Here is a 12,127-nt window from a genome sequence, read left to right on the forward strand (position 1 = left end):
TGTGCCACTGAGCTATGTCCCTGGCCCTATCATTATTTTTCTTGAAGAAAGTGCTAAATCTTACCTTGCAATTTCATTTAATGACTTTCTAAAAAATACCTCTGTGAGTGCGAAAACACTTTTTTTCTTTATAAAATGTTCTTGTTTGTGGTAGTAATATTTTTTCTACACTAATAATTTCTCAGCAATATCTATCATCAGTTTCACATTTTTATTGTTTTTAACTTAGATAAATATTATTGTTATTTTTGAATAGGCAAATTTATTTTTAACTGAAACAGTATTTTTATCTCAGTAGCAATACTTTGTAGAGAAATGCTATCGTGCCCAAGGATAAATTCACCTATCTTGCTCCAAAATAGTAAAATATTTCTATAAGTGAATGAAACTTACTTACTTATTTGCCATGCATTCCATGGTATTTGGATCCTGAAGTCCTCGTCACAGCCCCTGGACTGCTGGGACTGATCTAAAGGGCTTCTGCAGCCAGCAAATGATGTGCCACTGAGCTACCCCTCAATCATGTCTTGAAATCCTCTATTAGAAATAATTATCAATTAGTGATTTCTTACTGTTTATTTTTTTGAAATTATGTATTATTTTCCACCTTTTTTCTGTTTTTTTCTTTAAATTAAAAAAAGAAATAATGCTAAAAATTATAGTTTTTTTAAAAATAAATTTGTATTTGGCATATTGTGAAAACTGAAAATTATGATTTTGAATTTGAGTCATATAGTTAAATTATTATACAAATAGATACAATAAGAATACATTAATCCAACATGTCTCACTTTTACATGTTTAGTATATTTTATAATGTATTTATTATGTCAGTTATACAGTCACTAGAAAATCTCTAGACGTTAAAAATATTAATTTAATACAGTGTAACACTTCCGATGTTAATAATTTACCATATTACACACTGTGAATGCAGGGAAGGTGCTTCCTGCCGCAGACATGAGACTGGGCTTCTAGCTTTATTTCTTCCAAACCCACACTCCTACTCCTGCTGCTGGTGCTAGAGATTAAACTCAAGTCCATTGCACTGAGCTTCCTTGCCAGTCCATTATTTAGTTTTTAATATGGGCCAGAGTCTTACTAAATCAACTCAACAGGGCTCACATTTAAGATCCTCTTGTCCCACCTTCCCAGAGTGCTCCATTATGGGCATGTACCGCCACTCCCAGCTTAACAATTTTTTTAAGTAAACCTATTAAATATACTTACAACATCTTTACAATAGAAACATGAAATGTCTTTGTCTTTTCAATATGTATCAGGTTGAGTTTTAATCTACAACTTTTGATTTATGAATATTACTTCAAAACATCCCATTGTGGTAGTTGTTTTAATTTAATTTTAAAAAATATTTCTAATATTTTTCTGTCATATCCATAGATACTCTATATTGAGCCAGCTTTGATCTGGAGTTGTACATTGGGATGCAAGGATGATGGATGGTGGGTGCATGGATGCTTGGATGCATGGATAAAATAGGGTATAGAAAAGTATGCCGTCAAATCTGTTCTTCCCTGGACTCTTGCATTAATCTCTGCACTTTCATGGAAAATGGGAACCCTAAAGTAAGTTGCAAAAGTGATAAAAGAAATAGGAAGTTGCAACAGATGCTTGAAAATTTTAAAAATCTTTTAATAGGAACCGTACAGGAAAAATAATTGAAAACTGGCAGCTTCTCTAGATGATCATGAAATTATTTTTCCTTAAAAATAACTAAAAGGAAATGCTGCAGTATATTATGAGTCTTTCTGTTCTATTCTTTCATTATAAGTTATACTGACATTTAATTTCAAAGGCCTTTTGAATTGTCATAATTGAGGCCTGTTGTGTGTTGGTCCTCATCTCCAAGTCTGTGTGCATCTGTGTATGTTGTTAAGGCTGTTTATTAAGATAGTGGCAATGGTTAGGATATTTCCAATCAGTGCAAAGCAGTGGAGAGCCTAGCGAGCAGTGGCCTCTCCAGATCCTTCCTGTGAGAATGGAGGCCACTTATACAGAGTAGTAGTGCCTCAGGCCTGGTAAATGTCACATTAAATATCTGAAGTATTTTAAATAGAAATGTTTAAATATAAACAATTTATTAAAATGGAACACAGATTATTAAATCATTTTTATGCTTATTGTTTTTTTTAAATTAAGTTTATTGGTACAATTTAGATATGTATAATGATGACATTCATTGTAGGGAATTTGTGCTTGCACATGACAGATCTTAGTCCCTCTATTTTCCGCATTCCCTTCCCCTCTCTTCAACCCTTGTTCTCCTCCTTATTTATAAAGCTTTGTTTCCATTTTGTCCTTCTTCTTTCTCATTTTTCTTTCCCCTTCCCTCCTCCCTGCCCAGTACCCCTTTCCTTTTGAACAATTACTTCATATTTCACAATATCTTTTATGCATTTTACTTTCTGTCTGCACTTTCCCAATGCCTGTCAACTAATGAATGGATAAAGAATGTGGCTTTTTATACAATGGAGTACCACTCAGCCATAAAGAAGGATAAACTTGAGACTTTTATAGCTAAATGAATGGACCTTGAGATCATATTCTTTAAGTGAAATAAATTGAACACATCTATGTAAAAATCAGTGTTCTCTAATATGAGCTATTAGATCACTTTTAAAATGAAAATTGAATTATTTACCTAAAAGAATTAAACTTATATAAAGTTTTCCTGACCTTGTGTGACCTACTCTTTCTCAGTCCAGCAAAGCTTGTGGCCACCCTTTTCAGAATGCAGCTTTCTGTGTGTGGAAAGTAAAAGAAGTGGGCTCCCAGGGGCACTGCCTGCACTGGGTTCCGATTGCAGCTGTTTCTGGACGAGTGCTGACATATATAAAGCTCGCAGCGAGTTTTCTGTTATTTCCAACTTTCTATTGCTGCTAGTCAAAGTTATTTTTACCTTAAAGTCAGTATACACTCAAAATGTAAGTGGAAGATCTCAATTCTTATATCTCAATCAGCGAAGAACCTCCTGGGGTCTGGATAATCCATGCAGTGCTGCTTTAAGTTTTCTCTTCAGTAATCTCAAGCCACAGAAAAGTTTCATACTGAGATCAGGGTCATTTCTTGGTATTCTTCAAAAGATATGTTTTCAGAAATTTAAGAAATTCATAGATTGATAGGTGGATATCCCTTGATTATTGTGAATATATGCAGGGATATTATACTAAAAACAGGTTTTTTTTTTATCACATTTATTTCTAAAGAAAAGTATTCTCATGCCAAGAGTATGGTGGCATGGTGCCTGCCTGGCAAGGCTGAGGTCCTGAGTTTGATTCCTGGTTTTAAAAAAAACAAAACAAAAGAAAAATGTTTTCTCTAAAGTAACTCATTGGAAAATTAGAATTGTGTTTTTATACTGTGGTTGACTTTTTTGTTTCTCTCTTCCACCTGTAATTATATGTTTTGTATGAATATACATGTATACATTTAATCCCAGTTATTTTGACAGGTTCTGGATACACTTACATAAAAATATTTAAGTTACTTTGGAATGTCAATTTCATTCTATTACCAGACTTAAATTATTTACAAATTGTTTCACCTATGTGTTTACCCTATACTTTTAAAATATAAAATAATCACAAGATGTGATATAGAATAAATTCAGTAGTGATTTTGTAAAGTCACCTAATCTAATTGTCTATTGGTCTAGAAGTTTGCCATATGATTTATGTCTTTTGGGAAATTGTGTCCTTTTTCTTTCTTTTTTTAATTTTGCTTTAGTTGATGGTAATTTTTCATTTTCAAAAATAAGATTGAAAGACTCACATGTAAAGTAAAAGTCCTTGATGAGTTTAATGTTTGCTTTGCTCACTATAATTAAACATTGCCTTTTGTTGTTCTAATGGGGTGGGAGGTCATAGCTTGACATGGACTGTAATTATTGAGTATAATTATTGAATGTAATTATTACTTGAGTTGTGGAGCCCGAGTTATGCTTTTAGAATTGTTTTACAAATTGTGGAGTTAGTATTAGAAAACAGTTAATGATCACATTAGATGTAAAAGCATTATGCTAAGTTCCAGGCATATAAAAAGCAATCAATGATAGCTTACTTGAATTTAAACATTGTTCCTTCAGCAAGGATTAAATTTAGTATTAGGTCTGTTTGAAGAGAATATGTTGTTTCAGAATTATTACTTCAATCAGTCAGTGCTGATCCTGCAGTGGCTGATGTTGACAGTGCACTGAGATAGGCCAGTTAATCAGTCTTCTGCAGACTAGTTTCTCTTCAGAGCTTCATGTGCTTTATCTCTGCCCAGTTACCCTCTAAACTCATTTTGATGCTTTTCTGTGAATGTTCAGGTGCACAGTGTATCATGATTGTGTTAAAGTCTGTTTATATCTTCGTTAATTGTGATTAATACTGATTAATAACTTCAGAGACTTAAGAATGATGTACAAATTATATGGTTTTACTTCAGTCTTTTGAAAATATTTCAAAAAGTCACTGAATTCTTTTAAAAATAGAAAACAGTGCACATGTTTCATTTAGGGGATGCATTTTTGAAAGCAAGCAGTTTGGTGTTCACTGAATATAAAACTGAGTCACTCCTGCCTGCTTCACTGGGAATCTGTACAAAAGACATAGTTTGGTTCCTTACCAATTCGTAAGAAATTTAGTGTGAATTTACTCAGAATATGTTGGGGAACTTTTTCTTCTACATACTCAAAAATCTTAAAAAATTACCTTCTCAAAGTCATTTGATGCATCATAACCAAATAGCAGAGGGCACTAAAGGTCAACTGAGCTGCTTTGTGACTGACATTTCAGGGATTGTGAAGCAGCAGATAGACAGCCATATCACAGATCCAGATCAACAGAACAGCGGCCTCTCCTTGAGCGGACCACCACCCGCTCCAGATCCACTGAGCGTCCCGACTCAAACCTCATGAGGTCGATGCCTTCATTAATGACGGGAAGATCTGCCCCTCCCTCACCTGCCTTACCGAGGTGAAAGACAAATCAATGGGACTCACTTCCCTTGTGCCCCACCAGCACACCATTTTATTTTCCCAACAGCCAAGTGGTCTCTCTGTCATCTTCGGCTGATCACTGGTCACACTCAGTACTAACCTTTTCAATGTGGACACACTATTTATATTCAGTGGATATAATAGTGTGTGGTGATCATTGTAATTCGTTTCTTAACTGTCCTGACTGCATTTGTTTCGTGATTTCTCATTAATCAGGAGTCCTGGGTGAATCCCCTCCTAACTACTGTATTGTATTCTTCTCCTACACAATGAGAAATTACTTGTGTCCATTAGACATCACTTTTCTAATCATCATAATGACAGTAAACAAAGCTAACTTTTTAGTTTCTTTCTGTCCACACTAACAGTCATGTATTAACTAGTGTTTTCTTTAGTAGAATTTTGAAATAGTCAAGGTTTTATTATAGCTTCATGGAATATCTTCTAATGAAGGGTAAAAAAATCTCTGGATCAAGGAGGGGAGGTTAGTGTTAAAGGAGTTTGAAGTGTAATGGAAAGAAATGTAAACTCTTAGCTTGTTCTTCCAGCTGCTTTCATTTGGATAGCATACTAATTTACATTCATAATTTCATGTATTTATTGTAGGGTTTTGTGTGCATGTATGTGTGTATGTATGCATATTACACAAAAATATAAACATCTTTTTCTACTTAAATAATCATTCAAATACCCATATTTTGTCCTGTTTTCCTAACCTTTTAATCAGCAGCTAAACGTCTTACAATTGCACTTACACAGCCATCACATGAGCCAAACGTATTATACGTATTTTATTCACTGTCCTGAAAGTGAATTTTGATGCTCTGTCTTTTAGATCTCACCCTCGCACTGGGTCTGTGCAGACAAGCCCATCAAGCACTCCCGCGGCAGGACGAAGAGGCCGGCAGCTTCCGCAGCTTCCGTCCAAAGGAACATTGGAGAGAAGTAAGTTTTATTTCTGTTCTGTCACACAGGAAGTACAAGTGGAAGCTCGTGTGAATCATGGTTTTCTTATTAAAACTTTGTGTTAGTTATCTTCTTTTGTTATTCTATGCTTTGGATGCGTTTCACAGTATTTAAATTTATGAATATTACTATATATTTTGCAACTAACATTTGTGATATTTATAAGTAAATATTATTCTTGCACATTTTTCAAATTTAAATAAATGCATTTTAAGAGTAAACTTAGTAGTCTTAAGTAAGCAGATGGATGATATGGCTTTGCTATAATTAAGCTTATGTAATTGCTGATAATAACAAAGTTTATTAGTAACTAGCTAAATTAATTTTCACACACTGCAAAGGACTGGTTAGCTGATGTACAACAATGGTGACCCCTCTCAAAACTGGAGTGCAAGAAAAAGGTAATCATAAATATACAAAGAAAGATGCATGTTGTACTGATGTTTTAAGTAATTTCAGTTTTTTCATAAGAAGCAGTATTTGTTGACACATACACAAACAAACTTCTCCAACATTTATAATTCTCAGATGGAGTACCTTTGTAAGCATGCAAAATAGAATATAATAATTTTTAACATCATTTAAAAAGTAAAGTATACATGCAAATAGATGTATATGTTTAAATCACCACTTATATTTTCTTTAATATATAATACATTTTTTGCCTTTGGAAATTTCTGTTGTTTTAACCCCTGTGCTCTGGTCCCTTTTTTTGTTTTGTTTTTATTTTTGTTTTCCCTAGAAAATGGAGTCAAGGAGATAGAACCTTACGAAGGTCTGTACATAAAGGAGGGTTTGTTTTGTGCTAATAGCCTTTTGGAGGGCTGAGTAAGCAAAAATAAACCCAACTGCAATTGATGTTCCTCCACTAGATGGTTTTATATGCAGCACGATTACTTTGTTTTATGATTTCTAATAAAACACCTTTTACTTGGAAATAATATTGGTGGGCTAAATGTCTTTGTTTCATCAAGAATGCAAAGAATTTACCTTCTTTCAAATGACTAGAAAGTTATTTCCTCTTTTTGCAACATTTGATTTGCCTTTTAAAAATAATTCTGGATTTTATGTAAGAGTTTAAAGTTATCGGGCCGGGGATTTAGCTCAGTGGCGTGAGCGCCTGCCTGGGAAGTGCGAGGTCATGAGTTCAATCCCCGGTACCAAAAAAAAAAAAAAAAAAGAGTTTGAAGGTATCCATTGCAGTCTCTGTTCATGTCATTGAGGATGTACACTTAGTCTAGTTGTATCTATCATCATGTATTACATTTTGTGTTTATGACGGTATTTAATTGCTAAATTTGGCTTTTTAGAAAAGGAAGTTATTGAATTAGTGATTGTAGTTTGTATTTCCTGCATTGTTTTTCATGTAGCAAGACTGCTTATATCATATTAACATAAATATGATATACTTTTATAGTTTTATCGTCAAATGCTACACTGTGACTCAAGATAGAACTGAGTTGTGATGTGTGGACTGATATACATTTATCAGGAGAATGAAAAATACTCTTGCTGGTAGAATTCCGAAGTCATTGGTTGTTTTATTTACTGCTGAATCTCTAGCACACAGAAGAATGCCTGGCAGGTTGTAGGCCCTGAATAAATATTGGTTAAATGAATGCATGAGATGTTTAATCAAAAACTGAAAAATTATCTCAGGTAGTATGTCTTGTGGTTCTGCATTTGCTGTACTGAATTTCATGTTTGTAACAAATTTCTAAATGCATCACATTTGAGCAGCAACATTTTTATTATTTTATATAACTTGATATATGCTGTGTTCTTTAGGTTATGGCTCAATGATTATTGACTTATTTTATGATTCTGTTTATTATGTACCATTATTTTGAACAAACAGTTCTACTGTAATTAATGGCATATTATGCTGTGTGATAAAATTATCTCAACAGGATTCCTATAGTCTCAAAATTATTTGCATGAGACTGAGAGGATATAATTCTAAATTTCTACAAGGAAATTTCACCAGTATCTATGGAATTTTTTTTTGTTTTCTTGAATTTTTTTAAAGATCTGAAGTTTTTTATTGGCATATGAAGTTAGAAACAGATCATGTCACATTTTTAAAAAAACTTTAGTTAATCTTTTGTAACCATAGTCTGTTGAGCTGTCAATAGCTTCATTCTGATGTCACACTAAATACTGGTATGCTCGAAAATGAGCCGTACTGCTCATGCAGAAAGTCAGGGTTGGTAAGCACTAGGGGTTTTCTCAATAAACGTTCTATTTACTATTTGTTTTTCACCTATAGAATGTGTTAAAACCACTAATTTCCTTTAATGTGTCCAATTAGGATTTTTCCATTTTTTGTTTCATGTAAGAAAAGGGAGCCAAAACTTACAATGTTAAATTTTAGTATGAAATGAAAGAGCATTGTTTGTTTTGTTTTACTTTATCCACATAGAGAGCTTTTAAAATATTTTCATAAATATTGATATGGAGACTTTTTCTTAAAAAAAGATAATAAATCTCTTGAGATTTTCACTTTTAAGGGATTTATATGTACAGTAACCCACAATAGACTATTAGTTGTCATTCTAACCCAAATTACATTTAACTGCCTTCTAAAAAGTTGGTCAGAACTTGTATCTTAATGACATTACTTTAAAAATCAAAATACATACAATAATGCATGTTTTCTAACTCTCTTTAGCAAGTAAAATGAGCAAGCTGTATTTTAACTCAATGATTTTGGTTAATTATTTTATAGTATTTGTTAATTAAATTAGCTTAAATTTATATATATTTTAGTTTTGACAGTGGTACTATATTTTGTTATCCTGGCTTTGTTGAAAACTAGAGAACAGAGGGGTGTAGAAAGTATGATATACTTGACTGCTCTAAGGCATTATCATTATTTTAGTTTCCCTAAAGTGATGTACTGCTAGTTTGTAAAAGTAAAAAGTGATAATATTGTTTTTGTTTCTCTGGGACTGAAGTTACATAATATTATTTTTCTAATAATACACCTAGTTGGTAGATAGGTTATTTTGCCTCCTGTACCTAATTAATAACATATTGCAAATATTTTGAGGCCACAGCTTCTGTCTTCTAGGCCATTACCATCATAAAAGAAGACAGTCTGATAACTGGTTAACAGTAAACTTAGGTGGCTTCCATCACATGTCTGAAGCTTTTTTAAAATAATCTGTTGAGTGCTTTATAATTACTCATTATATAATAATGAATATTTTAAAAAGAAATACCACTACATTGTCTATCTGGTCTTATTTTTCTCTTTGCCTTTACTGGTTCAAATGTAGAAGTTTATGAAGAAACCGTGCATGTGGAAGAGGAGGGGGTGGATAAGCAGAGAGAGGAAGTCAAAACAGGTGTGTCTGTGTGTCTAAAAGAAAACATCATGTTTTACAAATGTAACTGGGAAGTTTCTGTAAGAACTTGGGGTCCACATTTACAAATCTACAATGGACAACAAGTTGCCTTTCAGTAGTAGTTATAAATACTAGTTTACTACCCGTGTAGCTTTACCTAATTTTACTAATGAAAATGTATTATGTAAGTTATCTAAACAACTTATCAGATTGTTTTGCCCAACTGGTTGAATATTTTCTTTAACACCTAAAACTTTTGGAGACTGGGATCTTTACCCATTTATTATTTCCTAAAATAGGAGCAATTAATTTCTTTGTGGTGATTCTTCCTTCTGGGTCAATATTATTGTTGTGTTTGACAACTATCATAATTTTCTCCCTTTAGACTCTTCCTACTAAATGGTTTGCAGACACATATATATAAAATTTTTGTCTTTTTGATTAGAATATTCGTATTTATTTTAAAATTGAAAGCATTATATAATCACTTTACTTATTCATGCATTTTAAAAATAAAATTTAACTATTTTTACTTGAAACTCAAAATTGAATCCTACTGTTTTTTAAGCTCTCTCAGGTTTTAAAATTTTAACCATTTTTTGAACAATTCAGAGTGCCTAAATCTATTTTAACAAATCTTTAAGCAGTCGTCATTTTAATTCATGAATAGTGAAGTGTGTGTCTCTTTTCTCTTGATCCCATTGTGAGAAAGCACTGCAGTTCTGTAAGCTGTGCATTAGATATATTTTCATGGGTACTTTCACTAAGTAAAATTTGTAGCTTTACAACCAAAAATGTCTTCAGCTCCAGCTGCTACTTGAGACCCAGTGACTTTTTAGTGTCACAAGAATGAGAAATATCATCAAGGTATATTCAGTTAGAAACAAAGGTAATATTGCTTACAGAGTTACAGAAACATACAGCTGCTTCAATTCGGAATATCTCGTGTTCTAACTACTAGAATTCACACATCTTCCATTTTCCTGGGATCCTGTATGAGTAATATTTTTATAGAACATTGCAGAATGAAATGCATTTTCATTTAGCCGAGCATTTAATGTTATTAACCCATTCTTCTGTGTCCCTTACTAGTTTCCATAAATACTGAACGCCTTCACACTTCATTAGGTGACATCCACAGTGAAGTCATTTTAGGGTTCTGTCATTTTGGGGACTTGATCAGTAGTTAATACACTTCAACTGAGCTTTGTCAACATTATTAAGTCCATTTGCTGAACTAGTTTGTTACATGTGTCTTTCAAAATTAACTAGTAAATTGTACATGAAATTAGCATAAAAGCATTAGAATAATGTAAAATGACTCTATTCCTTGTGTTTGTTTTTATTACTTTTCCTATAAGGTAGGAAATACATACTTTACTTTTGTGTTCATTAATGTGTAGTGTTGTGTTTTGTGCATGGATTGATTGATTTTTCTTGTGTGGAATTTCATTCTTTTGGTGTGCTTGGTTTTTTTCTGGGTTGCTACTGACCAGAATTATTAATCAGTGTTGTTTGCTTTTAACATTGTAAAGACAATGAAGGAGAAACTCTAAGCCAACCTAATAATGGGAAAAAAGGCAAGTCCAGAATGAAGTTCATCGTGCTTTCTGGGTATCAGACACTTTGCAGTGATACTTGTAATGTGCGTGGATATGCTTTTTAAAAATTAGAGTAACTGGGCGTAAGTGTTCATCCTAGTTTATGTTGTCTAATAGTGATAACATGTATTCTTATTTATTTCTGAATATGAACTGCTTCATCTTTCCAATACTTCCCTTATTTACCCTAATACAACTCTTTTTTGTTGAAATTATATGGCACTGGAAAGTTTGGTTTATCATAAAATGTAGCAAGAGTCTAAGGAAAACCGTAAACAGCAATTTGTTAATACATATTTTGAAAAACATAACAGATATTTTTCAATTCCAACCATTATATTCAAATTGAATTGTTTAAAAACTAAATTAAATCTTGCCACAAGGGTGCAGACTTATAATCCTAGCTCTCTGGAGTCAGAGCTCTGGGAAATGTAAGTTCAAACCCAACCCTGGCAAGTTAGTGAGACCCTATCTCATAATAAAAAATAAAAAGTGAACTAGGAAAGTAGCTCAATGTAAAGACTCTAAATTTAATCCCAGTACCACACAAAAAAACACTAAGTTGAACTAATTAAAAATATTTAAAGTAGGCTTTTAAGGTAGACAGCAGAACATTTACGGATTAATGAACAAAAATAATGAACATTTATAGTACATTTATAGTGGATTTTTCAGTTTTATAAGCATTAATTAATATACTGCTTAGACAAGTAAAAAGATGATTGATTATGATACTTGCATGGTTTGCCTATACTTTTTCATGCTTTATTTCTGTAACCAACCAAAACTAAATTCTGTGAAATTAGCTTGTGTTTTATGGTAATTGATAATCAAATATAGTTGTATGTATTGATCTGTGATGCCTGCATTTTAAAATGTTTTATCTCTATCATAAGTTAGGAGTGGGCCAAATGAAAATAGAAACGTTTTTACTTCAGAAACTCAGTCGATGGCCTTCTGTACACAGCTCCTTTTCCTCATCCTTTATGAATGACATCTCCATTGTTCCATAGGAGATCTAATTAGCCTTAAAGTAATTTTATAATTTTTCTTAATGCAAAATGTTAAATACTCATTAATATATATGCTAATATGATTAACAAAAATAATACAACACAATAAAGAAAATGAAATCACATAGTGTAAAGTATGAATATTCTTCATAAACCAAAAATTTAAAAGAGCTCCTAACGTATTTGTCATCTTAA

The 12,127-nt window shown here is 32.5% G+C and overlaps 1 protein-coding gene across 48 annotated transcripts in view; it reads left to right on the plus strand.

Moving 5' to 3' along the window:
• The window catches only part of Rims2 (regulating synaptic membrane exocytosis 2), a 518,293-nt gene that overhangs the window by 358,640 nt on the left and 147,526 nt on the right, over positions 1 to 12,127 (plus strand). For 18 of the 48 annotated variants that reach the window (XM_063257747.1, XM_063257754.1, XM_063257745.1 and 15 more), the window contains 2 exons: positions 4,800 to 4,979; positions 5,838 to 5,947. In XM_063257747.1, the coding sequence (XP_063113817.1) occupies positions 4,800 to 4,979; positions 5,838 to 5,947 (290 nt within the window). Of the gene's footprint in view, positions 1 to 4,799; positions 4,980 to 5,837; positions 5,948 to 6,710; positions 6,744 to 9,249; positions 9,319 to 12,127 lie in introns of all 48 variants that reach the window. The other 30 variants (XM_063257715.1, XM_063257709.1, XM_063257712.1 and 27 more) reach the window with 5 other exon arrangements.

Source organism: Cavia porcellus, unplaced genomic scaffold (genome assembly GCF_034190915.1).
Source record: "Cavia porcellus strain 051 isolate PalLab524CR breed Dunkin Hartley unplaced genomic scaffold, mCavPor4.1 scaffold_10, whole genome shotgun sequence".
NCBI classification, from domain to species: domain Eukaryota; kingdom Metazoa; phylum Chordata; class Mammalia; order Rodentia; family Caviidae; genus Cavia; species Cavia porcellus.